Source organism: Ammodytes marinus (assembly GCF_949987685.1).
Source record: "Ammodytes marinus genome assembly, contig: scaffold_45, whole genome shotgun sequence".
Classification (NCBI taxonomy): domain Eukaryota; kingdom Metazoa; phylum Chordata; class Actinopteri; order Uranoscopiformes; family Ammodytidae; genus Ammodytes; species Ammodytes marinus.
Window position 1 is genome coordinate 56,519 of NW_027648444.1, and position 23,482 is coordinate 80,000.

The following is a 23,482-nucleotide window of genomic DNA, read 5'->3' on the forward strand; positions in this document are numbered from 1 at the left end:
TCAATAGTACAGTTTGGCCTACAATAATTATCCCACACACACACACACACACACACACACACACTCACACACACACAATAATAATCCAGAGATTAAGAACGACTCAGACATCTATTTACACAGGGTTAGTTATACTGTATTCCTGACACATTAGGGCTAGAGTAGATTAGATTAAGACATCATATACACAGGGTTAGGGTTAGGGTACATATGGGTTAGTTATACTGAAGGGGAGAATGGGGTTTTTTACATATATAACCCTAACGCTTAACCCTTTAGCTACATACTTATTCCTGACAGATATTAGTAAGAGGCTCCGGATGAAACCACGGCATGACTCATGAAAAATTACTATATAATGTATATCTATGTATGTATACAGACGTACAGACAGGTGAGAGGTTTCTACCTGTATGAAGATGTAGAAGCAGGTGAGCGGCAGCAGCACCAGGCCGGTGTAGGGCGTGGCCAGCAGCAGGATGATACAGACTTCCAGCAGTTTGAACAGGTATCCCAGCATCATCTTCAGCCCGTCGGGGATCATACAGTCGATGGCGTCGATCTCTTTGGAGAAGCGGTTCAGCAGAGCGCCGCTGGGCGTCACCTCAAAGAACGAGACCGGAGACCTCAGCACGCTGTGGAGCAGGTCTCTGTGAAGCTTCCTGGAGGCCACGATCCCCCCCAGGGCGATCGCCAGGGTGGTCCCAAACATGGCGAGGCCTGGTGACAGGACGGGGTTAATAACATGGCCAGGCCTGGTGACAGGACGGGGTTAATAACATGGCCAGGCCTGGTGACAGGACGGGGTTAATAACATGGCCAGGCCTGGTGACAGGACGGGGTTAATAACATGGCCAGGCCTGGTGACAGGACGGGGTTAATAACATGGCCAGGCCTACACAGCAGGCTGAAGGGTTAATGCTTCAGCACATCATATCAGTTTAACAGAAGACCGGTGTACTAGAGTGACGCTTTATAACAGGTAACAGGTTTTCTCTGGAGTGATGAGGCGCCATGTTCTCAGAACTGTACAGAGTGTGTGTTTACATGTGATGTATCACAGCATTGTCTATGTAAGGCGAAATAGTCATTAAGTACTTTTCATTCCTGTACTTTTATTTCAGTTGTAAATCTTTGTCTGTTCATATAATACAACTGCAATACAACTCTTTGTATGAAAGGAAGGAAGATGTATGAACATAGTGTGAGAGTTAGCCAGCTGTTAGCTAGGCGTTAGCTAGCCATTAGCTAGGCGTTAGCCAGCTGTTAGCTAGGCGTTAGTTAGCCATTAGCTAGGCGTTAGCCAGCTGTTAGCTAGGCGTTAGCTAGCCATTAGCTAGGTGTTAGCTATCCGTTAGCTAGGCTGTACTGACCCTGAGTGAAGCCGAGAGCAGCGAACACACTGAGCCGCAGCCCGTGGTCGCTATGGGTGGCGTTGCCGGGCTGGCGGTTGGCCTGGGCGGCGGCGTCGGCCCACAGGCTCAGCCAGTAGCTGTAGGACAGAGACGCCGCCTGCTGGAAGGCGCACAGGAACACGATCGTCATGATGAAGGTCAGGCCCACCGTCCGGAAGTATTCCCCGTACATCTGGAGCTTCACCTGGGCACAGAGAGGAGGGGTCAGGGGTCAGGGGTTAGGGGTTAGGGAGGGGCACAGAGAGGAGGGGTGAGGGGTTAGGGGTTAGGGAGGGGCACAGAGAGGAGGGGTGAGGGGTTAGGGGTGAGGGGTTAGGGTTAGGGGGCACTGTGGGTTAGGGGTCAGGGGTTAGGGTTAGGGGGGCACAGAGAGGAGGGGTCAGGGGTGAGGGGTTAGGGGGGCACTGTGGATTAGGGGTTAGGGTGCGGGGAGGACCATGGGTTAGGGGTTAGGGGTGAGGGGAGCACTGTGGATTAGGGGGTAGAGGGTAGAGTAGCACCGTGGCTGAGGGTTTAGGGGTGAGGGGTTAGGGAGGGTCCCACAGCCCACTACAGCTAGCAGGCACTGCCACATTCAGGAAGTAAGTTAGTCAATTTAGTCAATTGCTATATTGAAATCTATCTTTTCTCATCTCCCCTCTCAAGTTCCCACACTCCAGAGGGGGTCCTCACACAGGGTCAGCCATAGTACAGACAGACAGACACACTCCAGAGGGGGTCCTCACAAAGGGTCAGCCATAGTACAGCGCCCTGGAGCAGTTTGGGGTTAAGTGTCTTGCTCAAGGACACAATGGTAGAGATGGTGGGCACCGTATATGTAATATCAGCCACCACTAGTTTTATTACTAACACCCTCCTGTCCGGTGCCGGGGATCCAACCAGAGACCTCATGGTTACTGGGAGGAGGAACCAGAGACCTCATGGTTACTGGGAGGAACCAGAGACATCATTGTAACTGGGAGGAACCGGAGATCTCATGGTTACTGGGAGGAGGAACCAGAGACCTCATGGTTACTGGGAGGAGGAACCAGAGACCTCATGGTTACTGGGAGGAACCAGAGACCTCATGGTAACTGGGAGGAGGAACCAGAGACCTCATGGTTACTGGGAGGAGGAACCAGAAATCTCATGGTTACTGGGAGGAACCAGAGACCTCATGGTTACTGGGAGGAGGAACCAGAGACCTCATGGTTACTGGGAGGAACCAGAGACCTCATGGTTACTGGGAGGAGGAACCAGAGACCTCATGGTTACTGGGAGGAGGAACCAGAGACCTCATGGTTACTGGGAGGAGGAACCAGAGACCTCATGGATACTGTGAGGAGGAACCAGAGACCTCATGGTTACTGGGAGGAACCAGAGACTTCATGGTTACTGGGAGGAGGAACCAGAGACCTCATGGTTACTGGGAGGAGGAACCTAGATAACTCTGGGACACCCTCCCACCACAGAATAGGGTTCATGGTGAGACTCACTCTCCCTGTTTGAGCCACGTCAGCCTCCGTCAGCTTCCCAGCATCTTCAGCAACCAAGACCTGATCCACTGCATCCATCACCTGCACACTGGCACTGCACACACACACACACACACACACACACACACACACACACACGCACACGCACACGCACACACACATTTTTGTCAGGACTGTGAGAATATGTAATGTTTGATATTTCTGCAAAGCTCGATCAGAGATCAATGAGTCAATAATGTTCAATAAATAAAACTTTGTGTTTGAACCTGATCAGCTGCTCCTGAGACAGATCAACGGAGAAATCAAACATATTGATCCGAGACTTCGACTTCCTGCTGCCTGCAGACGCACACACACACACACACACACACACACACACACACACACACACACACACACACACACACACACACACACACACACACACACACACACACACACACACACACACACACACACACACACACACACACACACACGCACACACACACACGCACACAGACAGACACACAGACGGACAGACAAACTTTTTAGTCAGGAATACTTAAGTCAAAGAAACATTTCTTCCCATTTGCAGTAATCACTGACTGGCAGAACAGGGTTAAAGCTGCAGTGTGTAATATTGGAATATTTAGCTCCATCTAGTGTTGAGATTGTAGATCAGCGCTCCCTTGCTCCAGTGCGGGTTATAGTTTCAGGTCTCTCTCTTAGGGGTATGACCTGTCTCACTCTTAGAACCTGTCTCACTCTTAGAACCTGTCTTACTCTTATGGTTAGGGGAATGACCTGTCTTACTCTTAGGGGTGTGGCTTGTCTCTATAGTAACAGGTCTTACTCTTAGAACCTGTCTCACTCTTAGGGGAATAACCTGTCTCACTCTTAGGGGAATTACCTGTCTCACTCTTAGAACCTGTCTTACTCTTAGAACCTGTCTCACTCTTAGGGGAATAACCTGTCTCACTCTTAGAACCTGTCTTACTCTTAGAACCTGTCTCACTCTTAGGGGAATAACCTGTCTCACTCTTAGAACCTGTCTTACTCTTAGAACCTGTCTTACTCTTAGAACCTGTCTTACTCTTAGGGGAATTACCTGTCTCACTCTTAGAACCTGTCTTACTCTTAGAACCTGTCTTACTCTTGGGGGAATAACCTGTCTCACTCTTAGGGGAATTACCTGTCTCACTCTTAGGGGAATTACCTGTCTCACTCTTAGAACCTGTCTTACTCTTAGAACCTGTCTCACTCTTAGGGGAATAACCTGTCTCACTCTTAGAACCTGTCTTACTCTTAGAACCTGTCTCACTCTTAGGGGAATAACCTGTCTCACTCTTAGAACCTGTCTTACTCTTAGAACCTGTCTCACTCTTAGAACCTGTCTTACTCTTAGAACCTGTCTTACTCTTAGAACCTGTCTTACTCTTGGGGGAATAACCTGTCTCTCTCTTAGGGGAATAACCTGTCTCACTCTTAGGGGAATAACCTGTCTCACTCTTAGGGGAATTACCTGTCTCACTCTTAGGGGAATTACCTGTCTCACTCTTAGAACCTGTCTTACTCTTAGAACCTGTCTCACTCTTAGGGGAATAACCTGTCTCACTCTTAGGGGAATTACCTGTCTCACTCTTAGGGGAATTACCTGTCTCACTCTTAGAACCTGTCTTACTCTTAGAACCTGTCTCACTCTTAGGGGAATAACCTGTCTCACTCTTAGAACCTGTCTTACTCTTAGAACCTGTCTCACTCTTAGGGGAATAACCTGTCTCACTCTTAGAACCTGTCTTACTCTTAGAACCTGTCTCACTCTTAGAACCTGTCTTACTCTTAGAACCTGTCTTACTCTTAGAACCTGTCTTACTCTTGGGGGAATAACCTGTCTCTCTCTTAGGGGAATTACCTGTCTCACTCTTAGAACCTGTCTTACTCTTAGAACCTGTCTTACTCTTGGGGGAATAACCTGTCTCTCTCTTAGGGGAATTACCTGTCTTACTCTTAGAACCTGTCTCACTCTTAGGGGAATAACCTGTCTCACTCTTAGGGGAATAACCTGTCTCACTCTTAGGGGAATAACCTGTCTCACTCTTAGGGGAATAACCTGTCTCACTCTTAAGGGAATGACCTGTCTTACTCTTAGGCGTGCTGACTGGCTGGCGGTGCGGCTGCATGCGGCTGAAGCTGGTGATGAACTGGGAGAAGTTTCCTTTGCGCTCCATGAGCTCGGCGTAGGATCCGCTCTCCGTGACGCGGCCGCCCGACAGGACCAGCACCAGGTCGGCCTGGGGCAGGAAGGACAGGCCATGAGTCACCAGGATACGGGTCTGGAAGCACAACCACATGAGGGTCAGTATCTCTCTCTCTCTCTCTCTCTCTCTCTCTCTCTCTCTCTCTCTCTCTCTCTCTCTCTCTCTCTCTCTCTCTCTCTGTCTCTCCCCTCTCTCTCTCTGTCTCTCTCTCTCTCTCTCTCCCTCTCTGTCTCTCTCTCCCTGTCGCTCTCTCTGTCTCTCTCTCTCTCTCTCTCTCTCCCTCTGTGTCTCTCTCTCTCCCCTCTTTCCTCGCTGTAGCCTACCGTTTATGCTCTGCTCAGAACAGGAGACAACAGAAAGTGTGTGTGTGTGTGTGTGTGTGTGTGTGTGTGTGTGTGTGTGTGTGTGTGTGTGTGTGTGTGTGTGTGTGTGTGTGTGTGTGTGTGTGTGTGTGTGTGTGTGTGTGGGTGTGTGTGCGTGCATGTGCGTGTGCGTGTGCGTGTGCGTGTGTGTGTGTGTGTGTGTGATACGGTTTGATAGTATCCAGCTCATAATGTTGCTGCACACACACGGCGCGCTTCATTAACGGCGTTGGTTGACATATTTTATAACAGGTCCATGGTCCGTAGCTAATGTCACTGTTTGACAGGACGTGTTGCTACGTGGTGTCACCTTGTCCTTGAGGACCCCGTGCGGTCCCAGCACGCGGTCGAAGATGTGCTGTCCCACGTGAGCGTCCACCGCAGACAGCGGGTCGTCCAGCAGGTAAACGTCTGACCTCCGGTACACGGCCCGGGCCAGACTGACGCGCTGCTTCTGCCCCCCAGAGAGGTTCAGGCCCTGCAGAGAGAGACACACTGCATTCACACATCAAGATTGGAAAAGTCTTGCCTGGTCTGACAAGTCTCGGTTTCAGTTGTGAAAGTCAGATGGTAGGGTCAGAATTTGGCGTAAACAACATGAAAGCATGGCTCCATCCTGCTGTGGACCATCAACCATGCCACGTTAAAAGTCGCTTAAACCCTCTTTCTTCTCCATTCTGATACTCGGTTTTAACTTCAGCATGTTGCCTTGACCACGTCTACATGCCTAAATGCATTAAATTGCGGCCATGTGATCGGAAGATTAACTTTTTGTTTTCATAAGCCATTGAACAGGTGTACCTAATAAAGTGGCCAGTGAGTGTAAATATATACAGTCATATGAAAAAGTTTGGGACCCCCTTCTAATTTTGATTTTTGTTCATCATTAGCTGGGATTTCAAAGAAGCAAATTCCTTTTCATATATGACATACCTTAGGGAAACAGAAGCAATTCAGCAGTGTCATTTTTTTTTTTTTTTTTTTTTTAAGATTTTTTTTTGGGCATTTTTATGCTTTATTTGATAGTGCAGAGAGACAGAGGTGAAATGGGGCAGAGAGGGGAGTGACATGCAGAGAACGACCACGGGTGGGAATCGAACCCGGGTCTGCTGCTGGGCCCGGCCCGGGAGGGGGACGCCTTACCAACTGAGCTAAAGGCGCCCCCCAGCAGTGTCATTTTGTTTATTGGAATAATAGAAAATATGCAATAGGCATCATAACAAAATTTGACTGGTGCATAAATTTGGGCACCCCAAAAGAAAAATGACATCAGTACTTAGTTGAGCCTCCTTTTGCAAAAATAACAGCCTCTAGACGCCTTCGGTAGCCTGTGATGAGTGTCTGGATCCTGGATGTAGGTATTTTGAACATTCTTACATACTAAAGCGATCCAGTTCAGTTAAATGTGATGGCTGCCGAGCATGGAAAGCCCGCTTCAAATAATCCCATAGATTTTCGATGATATTCAAGTCATTGGACTGCAACGGCCATATCAGAACATTGTACTTTTCCCTCTGCAGGAATTTGAACTGTGTTAAAGGTCATTGTCTTGTTGGAATATCTAACCCCTGGGCAACTTCAATTTTGTGATTGATGCTTGAACATTATCCTGAATAATCTGTTGAAACTGGGTTGAATTCATCCGACTATCCACTTTAACCAGGGCCCCAGTCCCTGAAGTGGCCACAGTCCCTGAAGTGGCCACAGCATGACCAAATTTGACAGTAGGTAGCAGGTGTTTTTCTTGGAATGCAGTTTTCTTCTTTCGCCATGCAAAGCGCTTTTTACAAAGACCAAATAACCTAATTTGTCTCAACAGTCCAAAGCATTTTCTTCCAATATGAATCTGGCTTGTCTAAATGAGCTTTTGCATACTCCATGCAACTGTATCTGTGGCGTGGGCGCAGAAAGGGCTTCCTTCTCATCACCCGACCATACAGATGTATTGGTGCAAATTGCACTGAATTGTTGAACGATGTACAGATACACAATCTGCATCCAGATGTTCTTGCAGGTCTTTGGAGGTGATCTGTGGGTTGTGTGCAACCATTCTCACAATCCTCCACCTATCCCGCTCCTGTTTTTTTCTTGGTCTGCCAGACCTGGGTTTAACTGCCACTGTGCCTGTGTCCTTCCATTCCCTGACAACGTTCCCTACAGTCGAAATTGACAATTGAAACCTCTGGGAAAGCTTCTTGTAGCCTTCCCCTAAACCATGACAATGAATAATCTTTGTTTTTCAGATCTTTTGGGAGCTGCTTTGATGATCCCATTCTGTCTCACTTCAGCAGAGAGTCAAAGAGAAGTGTAACTTGCATTTAGGCACCTTAAATACCTTTTCTCATGATTAAACAGACATTGCTATGAGGTTCAAGGCTTAACAACATAATCCAACCAATTTTGTGTTTAAAGTCATCAGTTTTACATGCTGTTACAGGCATTAAAATCAACAAAACCACAAGGGTTCCTATATTTTTGAACAGCCAGTTTTTCACATTTTATTTTATTTCATACAACCAAATACTGCTTTTCAAAAAATCTTTGTTTGGAAAACATCCCAGTAGTTAGCTGTTCCTAGAAAATTAAAGACATACCACTTTTATCTTTTTTTTTGTGAAAGCAGAGTCAATTATAATGCCGGCTGAGAGGGGTTCCCAAACTTTTTCATATGATTGTATACATGGGTCGTGCTGGTAGAGTAGAAGGGCCTCGGGGTTAGAGGGTTAGTGTATCTCCTCCACGATCTCTTTTTTTGTTTTTAAGATATTATATATTATAGAGACAGGGAGTGACATGCAGAGTACGACCTCAGACGGGAATCGAACCCCCCCCCACACCCCCACCCCGCTGCTGGGCCCGGCCCGGGGGGGGGGGCGTCCTACCAACTGAGCTAAGGTCGCCCCCGTTCTCCACGATCTCTGTCCCCAGCCTGTGACATGTTAAGGTTGGGTTAGAGGTTAGGGGTTAGAGGGCCTAGGGGGTTAGGGTTGTGTAGTAGTGTTAGTGGGTAGTGGGCCGTGCTTGTAGAGTAGATAGGGATAGGGGTTTAGGGGTTAGAGGCTTTAGGGGTTAGAGGGTTTAGAGGGTTTAGGGGTTAGGGGTTAGAGGTTAGGGGGCCGTGCTTGTAGGGTAGATAGGGATAGGGGTTTAGGGGTTAGAGGGTTAGGGGGTTAGAGGTTAGGGGGCCGTGCTTGTAGGGTAGATAGATTAGGGGATAGGGGTTAGAGGGTTAGGGGGTTAGAGGTTAGGGGGCCGTGCTTGTAGGGTAGATAGGGATAGGGGTTTAGGGGTTAGGGGGTTAGGGGGTTAGAGGTTAGGGGGCCATGCTTGTAGGGTAGATAGGGATAGGGGTTTAGGGGTTAGAGGGTTTAGGGGTTAGAGGGTTTAGGGCAGGGGTGTCCAAACTACGGCCCGCGGGCCAACTGCGGCCCGCGGCCCGCTTTTTATTGGCCCGCGGCCGATTTTAAAAATATTGTAATATGGCCCTTTGGAAAAAAAAATAAATAAAAAAATAAAATTTATTTTTTGCATTTCTTAGTCAACCCACTAGTGCAGGGGTGTCAAACACTGATTGATTGGCCCGTGGCACATTTAAAAAATATAATGTAATCTTTATCTTCTCCAATAGCTTCTAATTCATCTGACACAGTGTCTCCATTTTTTTCATACAAAATTCTTCAGATTTAGCCTCTTAATTTCCCTCTCAAAGTGCACCAGATTCATGCATTTCACTTTAAAAACTTTAAAAAATCTCCCGGGGGGCCATACCCCCGGGCCCCCCTAGGAGGGTCGGGACCTCGGCTGGATACTATTTTCACCCAGCTGGACATTGGACGCAAAGGCAGAAAACACTGAGTGTATCATTGGCATATAAACAAGAGGGGAAATGTGTCTGTTTAATGTGCAAGGAAAGTGTTGCCGTGAAGAAGGATTACAATTTACGAAGACACTATGTCAGAGCAGCTACATGTCCTGATAAATGTGTTATTTTTGCAAAGTGGCCCGGCCCTTCGTAGATTTTTCTGTATGTGGCCCTCAGTGAAAAAAGTTTGGACACCCCTGGTTTAGGGGTTAGAGGGTTAGGGGTTAGAGGGTTTAGGGGTTAGAGGGTTTAGGGGTTAGAGGGTTTAGGGGTTAGAGGGTTAGAGGGTTAGAGGGTTAGAGGGTTTAGGGGTTAGAGGTTAGGGGGCCGTGCTTGTAGGGTAGATAGGGATAGGGGTTTAGGGGTTAGAGGGTTTAGGGGTTAGAGGGTTAGAGGGTTAGAGGGTTAGAGGGTTTAGGGGTTAGAGGTTAGGGGGCCGTGCTTGTAGGGTAGATAGGGATAGGGGTTTAGGGGTTAGAGGGTTTAGGGGTTAGAGGGTTAGAGGTTAGGGGAAGTGTCGGTACCTTCTCCCCGATCTCGGTCTGGTCCCCGGCGGGCAGCAGGTCCAGGTCGGGCAGCAGAGCGCAGGCCTCCAGCACGCGGTGGTACCAGCTCTCCTTCCGCTCGCCACCAAACAGGATGTTCTGCTTCAGAGAAACGTTCTGGATCCAGGCCTGCTGCGGGACGTAGGCCGCCGAGCCCTGGAGCAAGGCACACGGGAGAATTAACTTCATATCAGCAGCTTGGGTTATTAGCAGTTTCATCATTATAAACATTATGTTAACATGAAGAACTGACAGCGTTCTGTTTGCTTAGCTTAGCTTAGCTTAGTTTAGCTTAGCATAGTATAGCATAGTTTAGTTTAGCTTAGTTTAGCTTAGTTTAGCTTAGTTTAGCTTAGTTTAGCTGAGTTTAGCTTAGTTTAGTTTAGCTTAGTTTAGCTTAGATTAGCTTAGTTTAGTTTAGTTTAGCCTAGCCTAGTTTAGCTTAGCTTAATGGTAGTAATGATAAAGCGCATCATCACCCTGATGCAGACGGATCCCTCGCGGCGCTGCATCTCTCCCAGCATGGCGCTAAGCAACGACGACTTCCCTGATCCAACATGGCCGACGACCGCCACCAGAGACCCGCGCTTCACCGTCACCGTGACGCCCGACAGGCACGGAGGGCCCTGATTGGTCCAGGAGAAGGCCCCGCCCTCCACCACCACACAGTCTCCCTCTGCACACACAGAGAAAGTTTAACATTCTGTGAGACACATTACTCTGGTATCAGCCATGTTTCCCTAACCATATCTATCTATCTATCTATCTATCTATCTATCTATCTATCTATTTATCTATCTATCTATCTATCTATCTATCTATCTATCTATCTATCCATCCATCCATCCATCCATCCATCCATCCATCTATCCATCCATCCATCCATCCATCCATCCATCCATCCATCCATCCATCTATCTATCTATCTATCTATCTAGCAGTTCCCCCCGCTTCCAGTGTGTGTGCTAAGCTAGGCTAGCAGTTCCTCCCGCTTCCAGTGTGTGTGCTAAGCTAACAGTTCCCCCGCTTCCAGTGTGTGTGCTAAGCTAGGCTAACAGTTCTCCCGCTTCCAGTGTGTGTGCTAAGCTAGGCTAACAGTTCCCCCCCGCTTCCAGTGTGTGTGCTAAGCTAACAGTTCCCCCCGCTTCCAGTGTGTGTGCTAAGCTAGGCTAACAGTTCCCCCGCTTCCAGTGTGTGTGCTAAGCTAGGCTAACAGTTCCCCCCGCTTCCAGTGTGTGTGCTAAGCTAGGCTAACGCTAGGCTAACGTACCTGTGCTGTGTGGAAGTCTCGACACGTTCTCCGGCTTCAGCTCGTCCTGACACAGGAAGTTTCCCAAACGACGCAGAGAAACGAACGTCTGGAACCAGGAAGTATTCAGGACGGACACGACGTCAGCGTTTTGCAAATTACGAATCGATTTCAAATCGCAGAAGATAAGAATCACAATTTTAACATAACTTGATTATTTTCACAACCCCTGATTACTCCTGCACAGTGGGTAAGGGGTTAACGTTACTGTTGGCTGGTTAGCATTAGCTGCTACCTGCATAGTGGGTTAGCTGTGTTATCATTAGCTGGTTAGCATTAGCATTAGTATTAGCTGCTACCTGCATAACGGGTTAGCTGGGTTAGCGTTAGCGTTAGCTGCTACCTGCATAGTGGGTTAGCTGGGTTAGCGTTAGCGTTAGCTGCTACCTGCATAGTGGGTTAGCGTTAGCTGCTACCTGCATAGTGGGTTAGCTGGGTTAGCATTAGCTGCTACCTGCATAGTGGGTTAGCGTTAGTGTTAGCTGCTACCTGCATAGTGGGTTAGCTGGGTTAGCATTAGCTGCTACCTGCATAGTGGGTTAGCTGGGTGAGCTGGGTTAGCGTTAGCTGCTACCTGCATAGTGGGTTAGCTGGGTGAGCTGGGTTAGCGTTAGCTGCTACCTGCATTGTCGTGCTGATGGCGAACGGCAGTTGGCTCAGCGGCGTCTTCAGGATGTTGATGATCGCCACGGAGACGAAGATCTTCTGAGCGTCGAGAACGTTTCTGCTGTCACTCAGAACGTAGAGACCGAAGACGGAGACCGCCACCTGGGGGGGGGGGCAGGTTACTATGGAAACATGTTACTATAACCTAACCCTACCACCTGGGGGGGGGCAGGTTACTAACCCTATAATACCACCACAACATGTTACTATGGATCAGAACGTAGAGGCCGAAGACGGAGACCGCCACCTGGGGGGGGGGCAGGGGGGGGCAGGGGGGGGGGGGGTTACTATATTAACCCTAATACCACCACAGGGTTAACTCTAACCCTATAATACTACCACCTGGGGGGGGGGGGCAGGGGGGGGCAGGTTACTAACCCTATAATACCGCCACCTGGGGGGGGGGGGGGCAGGTTACTATATATATACTAACCCTAACTCTATAATACTACCACCTGGGGGGGGGGCAGGGGGGGGGCAGGGGGGGGCAGGGGGGGGGGCAGGGGGGGGCAGGTTACTATATATATACTAACCCTAACCCTATAATACTACCACCTGGGGGGGGGGGGGGCAGGTTACTATGGAAACACGTTACTATAACCTAACCCTACCACCTGGGGGGGGGAGGAAGGTTACTATGGGAACCCTAATACCACCACAGGGTTAACTCTAACCCTATAATACTACCACCTGGGGGGGGGGGCAGGTTACTATATATATACTAACCCTAACTCTATAATACTACCACCTGGGGGGGGGGGGGGTTACTATATATATACTAACCCTAACCCTATAATACTACCACCTGGGGGGGGGGGCAGGTTACTATATATATACTAACCCTAACTCTATAATACTACCACCTGGGGGGGGGGCAGGGGGGGGAGGTTACTATATATATACTAACCCTAACCCTATAATACTACCACCTGGGGGGGGGGCAGGTTACTATATATATACTAACCCTAACTCTATAATACTACCACCTGGGGGGGCAGGGGGGGGCAGGTTACTATATATATATACTACCCCTATAATACTACCACCTGGGGGGGGGGGCAGGTTACTATATATATACTAACCCTATAATACTACCACCTGGGGGGGGGGGGCAGGTTACTATATATATACTAACCCTAACTCTATAATACTACCACCTGGGGGGGGGCAGGGGGGGGGCAGGTTACTATATATATACTAACCCTAACCCTATAATACTACCACCTGGGGGGGGGCAGGGGGGGGGGGTTACTATATATATACTAACCCTAACTCTATAATACTACCACCTGGGGGGGGGGGGCAGGTTACTATATATATACTAACCCTAACTCTATAATACTACCACCTGGGGGGGGGGGGGCAGGTTACTATATATATACTAACCCTAACTCTATAATACTACCACCTGGGGGGGGGGGGCAGGTTACTATATATATACTAACCCTAACTCTATAATACTACCACCTGGGGGGGGGGGGCAGGTTACTATATATATACTAACCCTAACCCTATAATACTACCACCTGGGGGGGGGGGGGAGGTTACTATATATATACTAACCCTAACCCTATAATACTACCACCTGGGGGGGGGGCAGGTTACTATATTAACCCTAATACCACCACAGGGTTAACTCTAACCCTATAATACTACCACCTGGGGGGGGGGGGGCAGGTTACTATATATATACTAACCCTAACTCTATAATACTACCACAACATGTTACTATGGATCAGAACGTAGAGACCGAAGACGGAGACCGCCACCTGGGGGGGGGGGCAGGGGGGGGGGAGGTTACTATATATATACTAACCCTAACTCTATAATACTACCACCTGGGGGGGGGGAGGAAGGTTACTATATATATACTAACCCTAACCCTATAATACTACCACCTGGGGGGGGGGGGCAGGTTACTATATATATACTAACCCTAACTCTATAATACTACCACCTGGGGGGGGGGGGCAGGTTACTATATATATACTAACCCTAACTCTATAATACTACCACCTGGGGGGGGGGAGGAAGGTTACTATATATATACTAACCCTAACCCTATAATACTACCACCTGGGGGGGGGGGGGGGCAGGTTACTAACCCTATAATACTACCACCTGGGGGGGGGGCAGGTTACTAACCCTATAATACCACGACAACATGTTACTATGGATCAGAACGTAGAGACCGAAGACGGAGACCGCCACCTGGGGGGGGGGCAGGTTACTATGGGAACACGTTACTATGTGTGACCTCATGGCGGGTTAAAGGGAAAATTCGCCGATTTTCAACCTTAACTCATCTACCATAATATCCTTTGGGTTGCATTATATCCCCGTGTATTTTTTCAACATCGTCCGTTTCGCGGGGGCCGAGCTTCAAAAATCCATTCACCGGTGACGTTTCTGTGACGTTTCCGTGTCAAGGAAGAGCTCGTGCAGACTACAGACTCTTGGAGCCGAGCTCACCAACCCCCCTCTCTGTGAATCCAGGGGGCGGGCTCTAAAAGCACGTGCGAACCAAAACAAACCGTCTGTCCATGCCCATGGTCCGTGACAGTTTACTTGTATCATTTCCTGCATTGAAAATTGCATCTTTTCACACGGGCACAGACGATATGGATGAGGATACTTTAAAAAGTGTGTTGGCTGACTGGAATGAACCAGCAGGGTATTTAGTTGGGCCAGAGAAGCCTACACTGCTGAAGAAATTCAGCGAGGAAATACAGTATGCAGAGAGGCCGAGGCTGCAGCTGTTTCAGCCTTGGTTAGGGTTAGCCTTGTAAGACAATACAACTGGACCACCATTAGAAACCGAGAGACATTTTCAATATCCCAAAAATAATTTGGAAAAGACAACAAATACCAGCAAGACCGGGAGGGCAGATGATCATTGAGTGAGTAACATTATTTTTTTCTAGCATGTTGTAACGTTATCTTTGTCACATTGTGTTGTCTGAGCCATTGCACTGATGTTGCACTTAGCATGTCTATAGCAGTTTTCAGAAGAACCCTTTACAACAGGTCAAATAAAATGACCAGTCTTTTGTTCTTACATTGGCTGCTATTGTTACATTATAGCTTTGTGGAGAGTAACCACTTGTTTTGTGTTTTAATTTCTTTAGACATAATCGACTTGTCACACGTCGGTTCTTGATTGAGTGGGTGCTCCAAAGGGGAGATACTTGGCAAGGGGACCGCATCGTCTTACCTGATTGTGTCATACAGCGCATCAGAGCCAAATATCCATCTCCAAATGGTCACTACAGGCGACAGGCTGAAGAAGACGCTACGTAGAAGCTACGGATGAGCTATGATCAAATATTTTGACCTGTAAATACTGCTGCTAACTATGGACACTGATTGAGATTTAATCATGTGAAAATGTGTCAATTCTCCTTGACTGTATTTACAAATAAAAATAATTTTGTATAAACATGATTGTTTTTTGTCATTGCATAGGTAACCATTTTAATACATAGGTTTGACTTATCAACTAAAAGTGAAATAGTTTCAGAGAATCAAACACTTTATAAGGCATAGATAGAGTTTAATATAACAAGCAAGTAAAACAGTGTGCATTATTCTACACACAACTGTAAAGTATGTACATATACAAATGTAAAAAAGAAAAATAACATTTTCAAAAGCTTTGAGTTTCCAGTGTGTTGGGAAAAACAATTGTAGCATAATGCTTCCTTCGTCAAGTTACTGTTGAAATATTGAGTGATGTTTAGCAGCAGCTTCTTCTGTAGTTGGTTTTGGACATGTTGTGAGGGAGGGCAGGCTGAGGGAGCTGTAGTGATGATGTCAGCACTTTGCAGGCAGCAGTCCCTTCTTCATGTGATGACGAGTTCTACGAGGGATGCTCTGAAGTGGTGCGTGTGTGCGGGATGTAAACAGTCTTCACAACAGAGTGCGTGGTCCTCGGACAATACACCATCTTCCTTTGGACCTCACCTGAAATGACAAATTATGATTGTATCACAAGGCCAGCACTGAAGAGATGACAAAAGAAAAATCAATGTGTTATACTGTAAAGATAATGTTGCTGTTGCAATAAATATATAAAACAGACAAACCACTATGTAACCATAGATAGGTCAGTCAGTTAGTGCACTAACACAATAGTAGTCTTTTGTCTAAGAAGACATCATGTTTATATTAGCAGCCAAGCATACTGTATGCCAGGGTGTGGCTATGCATTTGCATTAGGAAGAGCCAAGACGACACAAGACTAGGGACATCAGTGCTAATCACCCAGCCATCACCATCAGCATAGCAATTGTTTATGGTTTTGGAAAGCTGATCATTTTAACGACATCGCTAATAACCATGCACATGGAAAACAAACACACAGTCACACACAAACAGTCTTGCAAATGCAACTAAATCTTCCTCAAGGATACACAGAGGGGCCTACTGCCCCCCTCACGAGTTCACTTCTAACTTTAGCTTAGCGGCTAAGGTAACTTGGCTACAGCTACAACCGGTAGACTAATTCCTCCTTGCCCCATCTATCAGCCTTACACCGGGACACAATATTCAACAGCGGTGTGGGCAGCACAGTTATTAATGTAGGGGAAACACTGATACTAACTACAGTAGGCTACTATGCAATTTAGCTCACGTTAGCTTACCTTTATTCGGATTCTTTTTCCCGGGGCTGGGGCTATGCATCACGCCGGTGAATAGGCAACAGGTAGGGCCTAGTATCTTCAGCTTACGCTTACTCCTGCTTCTTTTCTGTTTCCTAAAGTTGGCGCATCTAGGCACATTATAGGACGGCATGTTTTCTTTGTGGTAGTAGTCCAACAGTGAAATAATACGAAGCGCGCTATTACTGTACTGCTTACACGGGTCAGGTCCGTGCTGTGTTTATGTCACCATGGTAACGCGAGCAGCTCGGAATCTGGGCAGGCTGCAGAGCGTACCCCCCCCCGCGCAATGCATCCTGGGGCCTGTAGGAACTGTAAAAACGGCTACGTCAGCCCCGCGTCATCAGTTTAAATCCGAAATCATTGTGCTCTCTGCCAATTCGGATCAATTTTTGGGGGGCTTTTTTCAATAGACTACTAATATACTCGGCCCTGATATACCATTCACATGAAAATGGGCGAATTTTCCCTTTAAGCTCAGCTCACTTCTGCAGTAACGTGTGCACAGAGCTGCGTCACGCGCCAACTGAACCATGTAATTCACGTTTGTTTGTTCCCTAAACAGTTCACTGCATCATAAACACTGTCTAACCCTAACTGGGAACAGTGACTGAGTGAATAGGGAACGATTCCGAACACAGCTTCTGTGTGACGTCACAGCATGCAGAGCCCCTGATTGGTTCAGAGCAGTGACAGAGTGTGACTCACCAGGAAGGAGGAGGAGTTGAATGAGGCCAGAGACACAGAGTAAAGGACCTGGGAGCGTTTCAGAGCCTCCAGCTCCCCGTCCCGCTGCTCGCCCACGCGCCTCAGAAACACCTTCTCCCACGCGTAGAACTTCAGGATCTTTATCCCGCCGAGGACCTCGCTCATCAGCCGGATGCGCCCGTCCAGGAAGCCCAGCTGCACCTCCTGGGGACAGCAACAAGCTCATGTCAGTTTCACTAGTGCCCTGTGTGTGTGTGTGTGTGTGTGTGTGTGTGTGTGTGTGTGTGTGTGTGTGTGTGTGTGTGTGTGTGTGTGTGTGTGTGTGTGTGTGTGTGTGTGTGTGTGTGTGTGTGTGTGTGTGTGTGTGTGTGTGTGTGTGTGTGGTTTGGGTCTTCACCTGCAGTTTGCTTCTGACTTTAGCGATGATTCCGTTTAAAGGGAAAATCAGGACGACAGCAGCAAGTCCAGCGAGAGCAGACGGGCCCAGGAGCTGAAAGACAGACAGACAGACAGACAGACAGACAGACAGACAGACAGACAGACAGGCAGACAGACAGACAGACAGACAGACAGACAGACAGACAGACAGACAGACAGACAGACAGACAGACAGACAGACAGACAGACAGGCAGACAGGCAGGCAGACAGGCAGACAGACAGACAGACAGACAGACAGAGTTAAGTGGGGTAATAAAGGGGTTACGGTCAATCAATCAATCACGGGATGATGTCATAGCGTGTTGCTATGCGACCAGCCGGGCCCTGATTGGCTCTGACCTGCCACAGGAAGTAGAAGCAGAGCGCGATCTCGATCGGCGCGATCCACAACACGTTGAAATACGCCACGAAGTCCATGAGCTTCTGCACGTCCACGGAGACCAGGCTGATGACATCACCAACCGTCACATGGCGCCGGGCAGAACAGCTGAGCACCAGCGCCTTCAAACAAAACTTTATTAGAAACTTCATCAACAAACATTAAGAACCGTTATAAACAGCTGATCACCAGAGCATTCAGACGTCTGGATCTGTTCACACTAGAGCCGGGGTGGGTGGGACGCATACTGTGGTGAGGGGTCAGGGCCTGTAATGAGCTCAAATATACTGTACATTCATGAAGTATGCAAGTGTGCAAGTAAGCAAGTGTAGTATGCAAATATAGTATGCACGTATAGTATGCAAGTGTGCAACTATAGTATGCAAACTTAGTTTGCAAGTATAGTATGCAAGGGCACAACGATTGTGATTGGTTTAAAGAAATTAAAACAGGCCAGTTGAGTTTGCGTCCTATACTCCAAACCATAAAGCTTGGTTCCAGAGCATTCTACTAGCTGGAGTCTGGTCTGGCTGTGTGTAGGGAGGAGTGTATACTGTGGTGAGGGGTTAGAGGTTAGGGGTCAGGGGTTAGGGGTCAGATTAGCAGTACATACTTAGTGTCCTTAGTTACCTTCCTATAGACGAGCCCCATCACGGCGGTCTTGGTTCTCATGCCGACGGTGAAGCAGTGGAACATGAAGTGATGGTTGAGCAGCGACTGAAGGCAGGAGAGCAGGAAGAGAAGCAGCGCGTAGAGACAGCCGCGCCACAGGGGGGACGAGGGGTCGGACATGAAGGACAGCAGCAGGCTGTAACAACAAGCTAACATTAGGGTTAGGGGTTAGGGTTAGGGGTTAGGGGTTAGGGGTTAGGGGTTAGGGGGTTAGGGGTTAGGGGTTAGGGTTAGGGGGTTAGGGGTTAGGGGTTAGGGGTTAGGGGTTAGGGGTTAGGGGTTAGGGGTTAGGGTTAGGGGGTTAGGGGTTAGGGGTTAGGGGTTAGGGGTTAGGGGTTAGGGGTTAGGGGTTAGGGGGTTAGGGGTTAGGGGTTAGAGGGTTAGGGGGTTAGGGGTTAGGGTTAGGGGTTAGGGTTAGGGGGTTAGAGAGCAGGAAGAGAAGGAGCGCGTAGAGACAGCCGCGCCACAGGGGGGACGAGGGGTCGGACATGAAGGACAGCAGCAGGCTGTAACAACAAGCTAACATTAATATATATATACATCAGGGTTAGGGTATAGACAGGGCTAGGGGTTAGGGGGTTAGGGGTTAGGGGTTAGCACTATGAGGGGTTAGGGGCTAGGGTTAGCACTATGTCACTTTAAGTGACTTAAAACACATAGGGCCAGTTTCACAGACATGGATTAAGCCTAGCCCTGGACTAAATGGAGTTTTGAATGGAGATTGTCCATTGAAAGTACAATTTAGTCCAGAACTAGGCTAAATCCATGTCCGTGAAACTGGCCCATAGAGTTTCAAGGCACGCTGGGTAAGACACCAGCCACTCTGGTAATCTTAGCCATGGGCTGCATAACGTCCTACTGACGTCCTGCTCATACTAAAAGCCCTACTAACGTCCTACTCATACTAAAAGCCCTACTAACGTCCTACTCATACTAACGTCCTACTAACGTCCTACTCATACTAAAAGCCCTACTAACGTCCTACTCATACTAACGTCCTACTCATACTAAAGCCCTACTAACCTCCTACTCATACTAAAAGTCCTACTAACGTCCTACTCATACTAACGTCCTACTAACGTCCTACTCATACTAAAAGCCCTACTAACGTCCTACTCATACTAACGTCCTACTCATACTAAAGCCCTACTAACATCCTACTCATACTAAAAGCCCTACTAACGCCCTACTCATACTAAAAGCCCTACTAACGTCCTACTCATACTAAAGCCCTACTAACGTCCTACTCATACTAAAAGCCCCACTAACATCCTACTCATACTAAAGCCCTTCTAACGTCCTACTCATACTAAAGCCCTTCTAACGTCCTACTCATACTAAAAGCCCCACTAACATCCTACTCATACTAAAAGCCCTACTAACGTCCTACTCATACTAAAAGCCCTACTAACGTCCTACTCCTACTAAAAGCCCTACTAACGTCCTACTCATACTAAAAGCCCTACTAACGTCCTACTCATACTAAAAGCCCTACTAACGTCCTACTCCTACTAAAAGCCCTACTAACGTCCTACTCATACTAAAGCCCTACTAACGTTCACTCATACTAAAAGCCCTACCAACGTCCTACTCACACTAAAAGCCCTACCAACGTCCTACTCATACTAAAAGCCCTACTAACGTCCTACTCATACTAACGTCCTACTAACATCCTACTCATACTAAAAGCCCTACTAACGTCCTACTCATACTAAAAGCCCTACTAACGTTCTACTCTTACTAAAAGCCCTACTAACGTCCTACTCATACTAAAAGCCCTACTAGCGTCCCACTCATACTAAAAGCCCTACTAACATTCTACTCATACTAAAAGCCCCACTAACGTCCTACTCATACTAAAAGCCCTACTAATGTCCTACTCATACTAATTGATATATAGTAGGGAGGACGTTAGTAGGCGTGAGTTGACCTTTGACCTTTGACCCCAAACTGACCTGAGCACCTGCGGCACGGCGAACATGACGACGTCGTGCAGAATGAGACAGAACGTTCCAGACAGGAAGTAGAGGCCGAAGCTGCGGCCCAGAGCGCCCAATAGAAAGAGAGAGAAGCCTAGGCCACGCCCTGTTCTGCTTAGGCCACACCCCTCTCCGCTGTCACTCAAAAGGAGGGACTTCTCTGACTGGAACAGGCAAGGACCACCTGCCTCCTCCCTAACACACACACACAGACACACAGACACATACAGACACATACACACACATACACACACACAGACACACACACACACACACACACACAGACACATACACACAGACACATACACACACACAGACACACACACACACACACACACACACACACACACACACACACACAAAAACACGAACACAAGTGAAGTTCTACTTCTTTTCATTCGCTTTTAAATGTCTTCTAATGTGTTTTAATCTTGCCCCTGTAAAGCACTTTGAATGTGTGTGTGTGTGTGTGTGTGTGTGTGTGTGTGTGTGTGTGTGTGTGTGTGTGTGTGTGTGTGTGTGTGTCTGCGTGTCCGTGTGTGTGTGTCTGCGTGTCCGTGTGTGTGTGTGTGTGTGTGTGTGTGTGTGTGTGTGTGTGTCTGCGTGTCCGTGTGTGTGTGTGTGTGTGTGTGTGTGTGTGTGTGTGTGTGTGTGTGTGTGTGTGTGTGTGTGTGTGTGTGTGTGTGTGTCTGTGTGTGTGTGTGTCTGCGTGTCCGTGTGTGTGTGTCTGCGTGTCCGTGTGTGTGTGTGTGTGTGTGTGTGTGTGTGTGTGTGTCTGCGTGTCCGTGTGTGTGTGTGTGTGTGTGTGTGTGTGTGTGTGTGTGTGTCTGCGTGTCCGTGTGTGTGTATGTGTGTGTATGTGTGTCTGCGTGTGTGTGTGTGTGTGTGTGTGTGTGTGTGTCTGCGTGTCCGTGTGTGTGTGTGTGTGTGTGTGTGTGTGTGTGTGTGTGTGTGTGTGTGTGTCTTACTGGATCCTCCTGCTGTTCTCCGTTCTGAACGTCTCCAGTTGTTTCATGATCGTGAGCGATGAGTCATCGTCTCTCAGAGGCCAAAGGTCATCGGCCTGCAGGGGGCGCCGGTACCCCCGCAGCGCCAGGCTGCACACACACACACACACACACACACACACACACACACACAAAACATATTGTTTAGCTGTTTCAATCTTGTGTGTGTGTGCGTGTCAAGTTAAGTGTTAAGTTAAGTTAAGTGTGTGTGTGTGTGTGTGTGTGTGTGTGTGTGTGTGTGTGTGTGTGTGTGTGTGTGTGTGTGTGTGTGTGTGTGTGTGTTTACCTGCTGAACCAAAAGAAGAAAAACTTTGAGAGGAACGAAGCGTCTTCTTCTGGACATCGGTTCTAACAGAGAAAGAGAAGCAGGTCAGGTTAGGTAAGGGTTAATGGGTCAGGTTATCAAGGTGAGGCTTCAGACACAGCTTCACAGGGGCAAGATTAAAATACATCAAATATAAAATACACACATACAAAAAAGAAACAAATTTAAAACATGGATAGAAATTCGCTGATGACTCGGTCATTGTCAGCCTCCTCCATAATGATGAGACTGGGCATGGCCAGGTTGTAGAGGACTTCCTGACCTGCTGCAATGATGCATTCCTTGAGCTTAACATCTCAAAAACTAAAGAGCTCTGCATTGATTTTAGACGTGGCCCCCATCCCACGGAGAACACTATCATCTGTGGCCAGCTAGTGGAAATCGTGCCCAGCTACAAATATCTGGGCACGATTATCGATAATAATCTGAAATTTGATGCTATCATGGACATGCTGTGAAGAGGGGCCAGCAACGCCTTTACTGCCTTAGGAAACTGGCGAGATTCAATGTTGCAAAAAGCCTGTTGAAATTGTTTTACTGTGCATACATACATTCTGTCATCTCCTTCTCTGTCATCTGCTGCTACGGTAACCTCACTATCAAGGATAAAAATTCTCTTGGGAAAATTGTTAAAACTGCCTCTAAAATCACCAGCATCCAGTTAGAGAGCCTCGATCCGTTTTACAACAGACAGCTGCTCAGGAAAGCTTTTTACATCCGTCATGATAATACCCATCCACTCAACTCAGAGTTCATGTCGTTGCCATCTGGCCTTCGTCTGTGTGTACCCAAGATCACCAAAAACATACAAATTCTCTTTTATTCCATCATCCATCCGGGCAATCAATGCGGCCAGCAGCAGGTAAATGCTGCTGATGCTGATTTGATTTTCATGTCGCTGATGACTTTTATTTTTATTTATTTATTTTTTTTTTTCCTGGCACTTTATTTTAATGCACTTTGTGTCTCCTCAGGCTTGTGTATATATTGTTGTGTTATTGTGTCCTGATGTCTTATTTGTCGTGTGTCGTTAAACTTCTCCTGCTGTACACAAATTTGCCCTCGTGGGACATTTAATAAAAACCTTGAACCTAGAAATACAACATTTAAATAAAAGAAATAAAACATTTGAACAAAAAAGATAAAAAGTACAGGTTAAAAGGGAAACAGACCTGATTTAAAAGAGCTGAGAGTTTGTGTGTGTGTGTGTGTGTGTGTGTGTGTGTGTGTGTGTGTGTGTGTGTGTGTGTGTGTGTGTGTGTGTGTGTGTGTGTGTGTGTGTGTTACCTGGCTGGAGCTGCGGGTGTGTGCCCGGTCACAGAAGCAGCTCAGAACCAGTTCTATCAGTTGAAAAGTGAAACAGACGAAAAAACCGACGAAGCGAACGGCGTGTGCAGAGAAACCCTGGAACAGAGAAGGTTAGGGTTAGGGTTAGTCT

At 47.6% G+C, this 23,482-nt stretch overlaps 1 protein-coding gene and 1 long non-coding RNA gene across 2 annotated transcripts in view; both read right to left on the reverse strand.

The window, feature by feature from the left end:
* The window catches only part of LOC307270514 (multidrug resistance-associated protein 1-like), a gene marked incomplete at both ends in the record, with an annotated part of 42,965 nt that overhangs the window by 9,612 nt on the left and 9,871 nt on the right, over positions 1-23,482 (reverse strand). The window contains 18 exons of the mRNA XM_080054395.1: positions 410-720; positions 1,374-1,599; positions 2,891-2,984; positions 3,157-3,229; positions 5,016-5,205; positions 5,803-5,970; positions 9,879-10,055; positions 10,379-10,575; positions 11,170-11,257; positions 11,830-11,976; positions 17,244-17,447; positions 17,641-17,733; positions 18,022-18,183; positions 18,692-18,869; positions 20,689-20,907; positions 21,681-21,809; positions 22,006-22,067; positions 23,332-23,448. Of these exons, the coding sequence (XP_079910521.1) occupies positions 410-720; positions 1,374-1,599; positions 2,891-2,984; positions 3,157-3,229; positions 5,016-5,205; positions 5,803-5,970; positions 9,879-10,055; positions 10,379-10,575; positions 11,170-11,257; positions 11,830-11,976; positions 17,244-17,447; positions 17,641-17,733; positions 18,022-18,183; positions 18,692-18,869; positions 20,689-20,907; positions 21,681-21,809; positions 22,006-22,067; positions 23,332-23,448 (2,835 nt within the window). The remainder of the gene's footprint in view (positions 1-409; positions 721-1,373; positions 1,600-2,890; positions 2,985-3,156; positions 3,230-5,015; positions 5,206-5,802; positions 5,971-9,878; positions 10,056-10,378; positions 10,576-11,169; positions 11,258-11,829; positions 11,977-17,243; positions 17,448-17,640; positions 17,734-18,021; positions 18,184-18,691; positions 18,870-20,688; positions 20,908-21,680; positions 21,810-22,005; positions 22,068-23,331; positions 23,449-23,482) is intronic.
* Positions 15,407-16,956, reverse strand: LOC307270526. Its single transcript, XR_013845552.1, has 2 exons — positions 16,518-16,956; positions 15,407-15,837 (listed from the first exon to the last, which is right to left on the reverse strand). It is a non-coding gene; the product is annotated as an uncharacterized lncRNA (long non-coding RNA).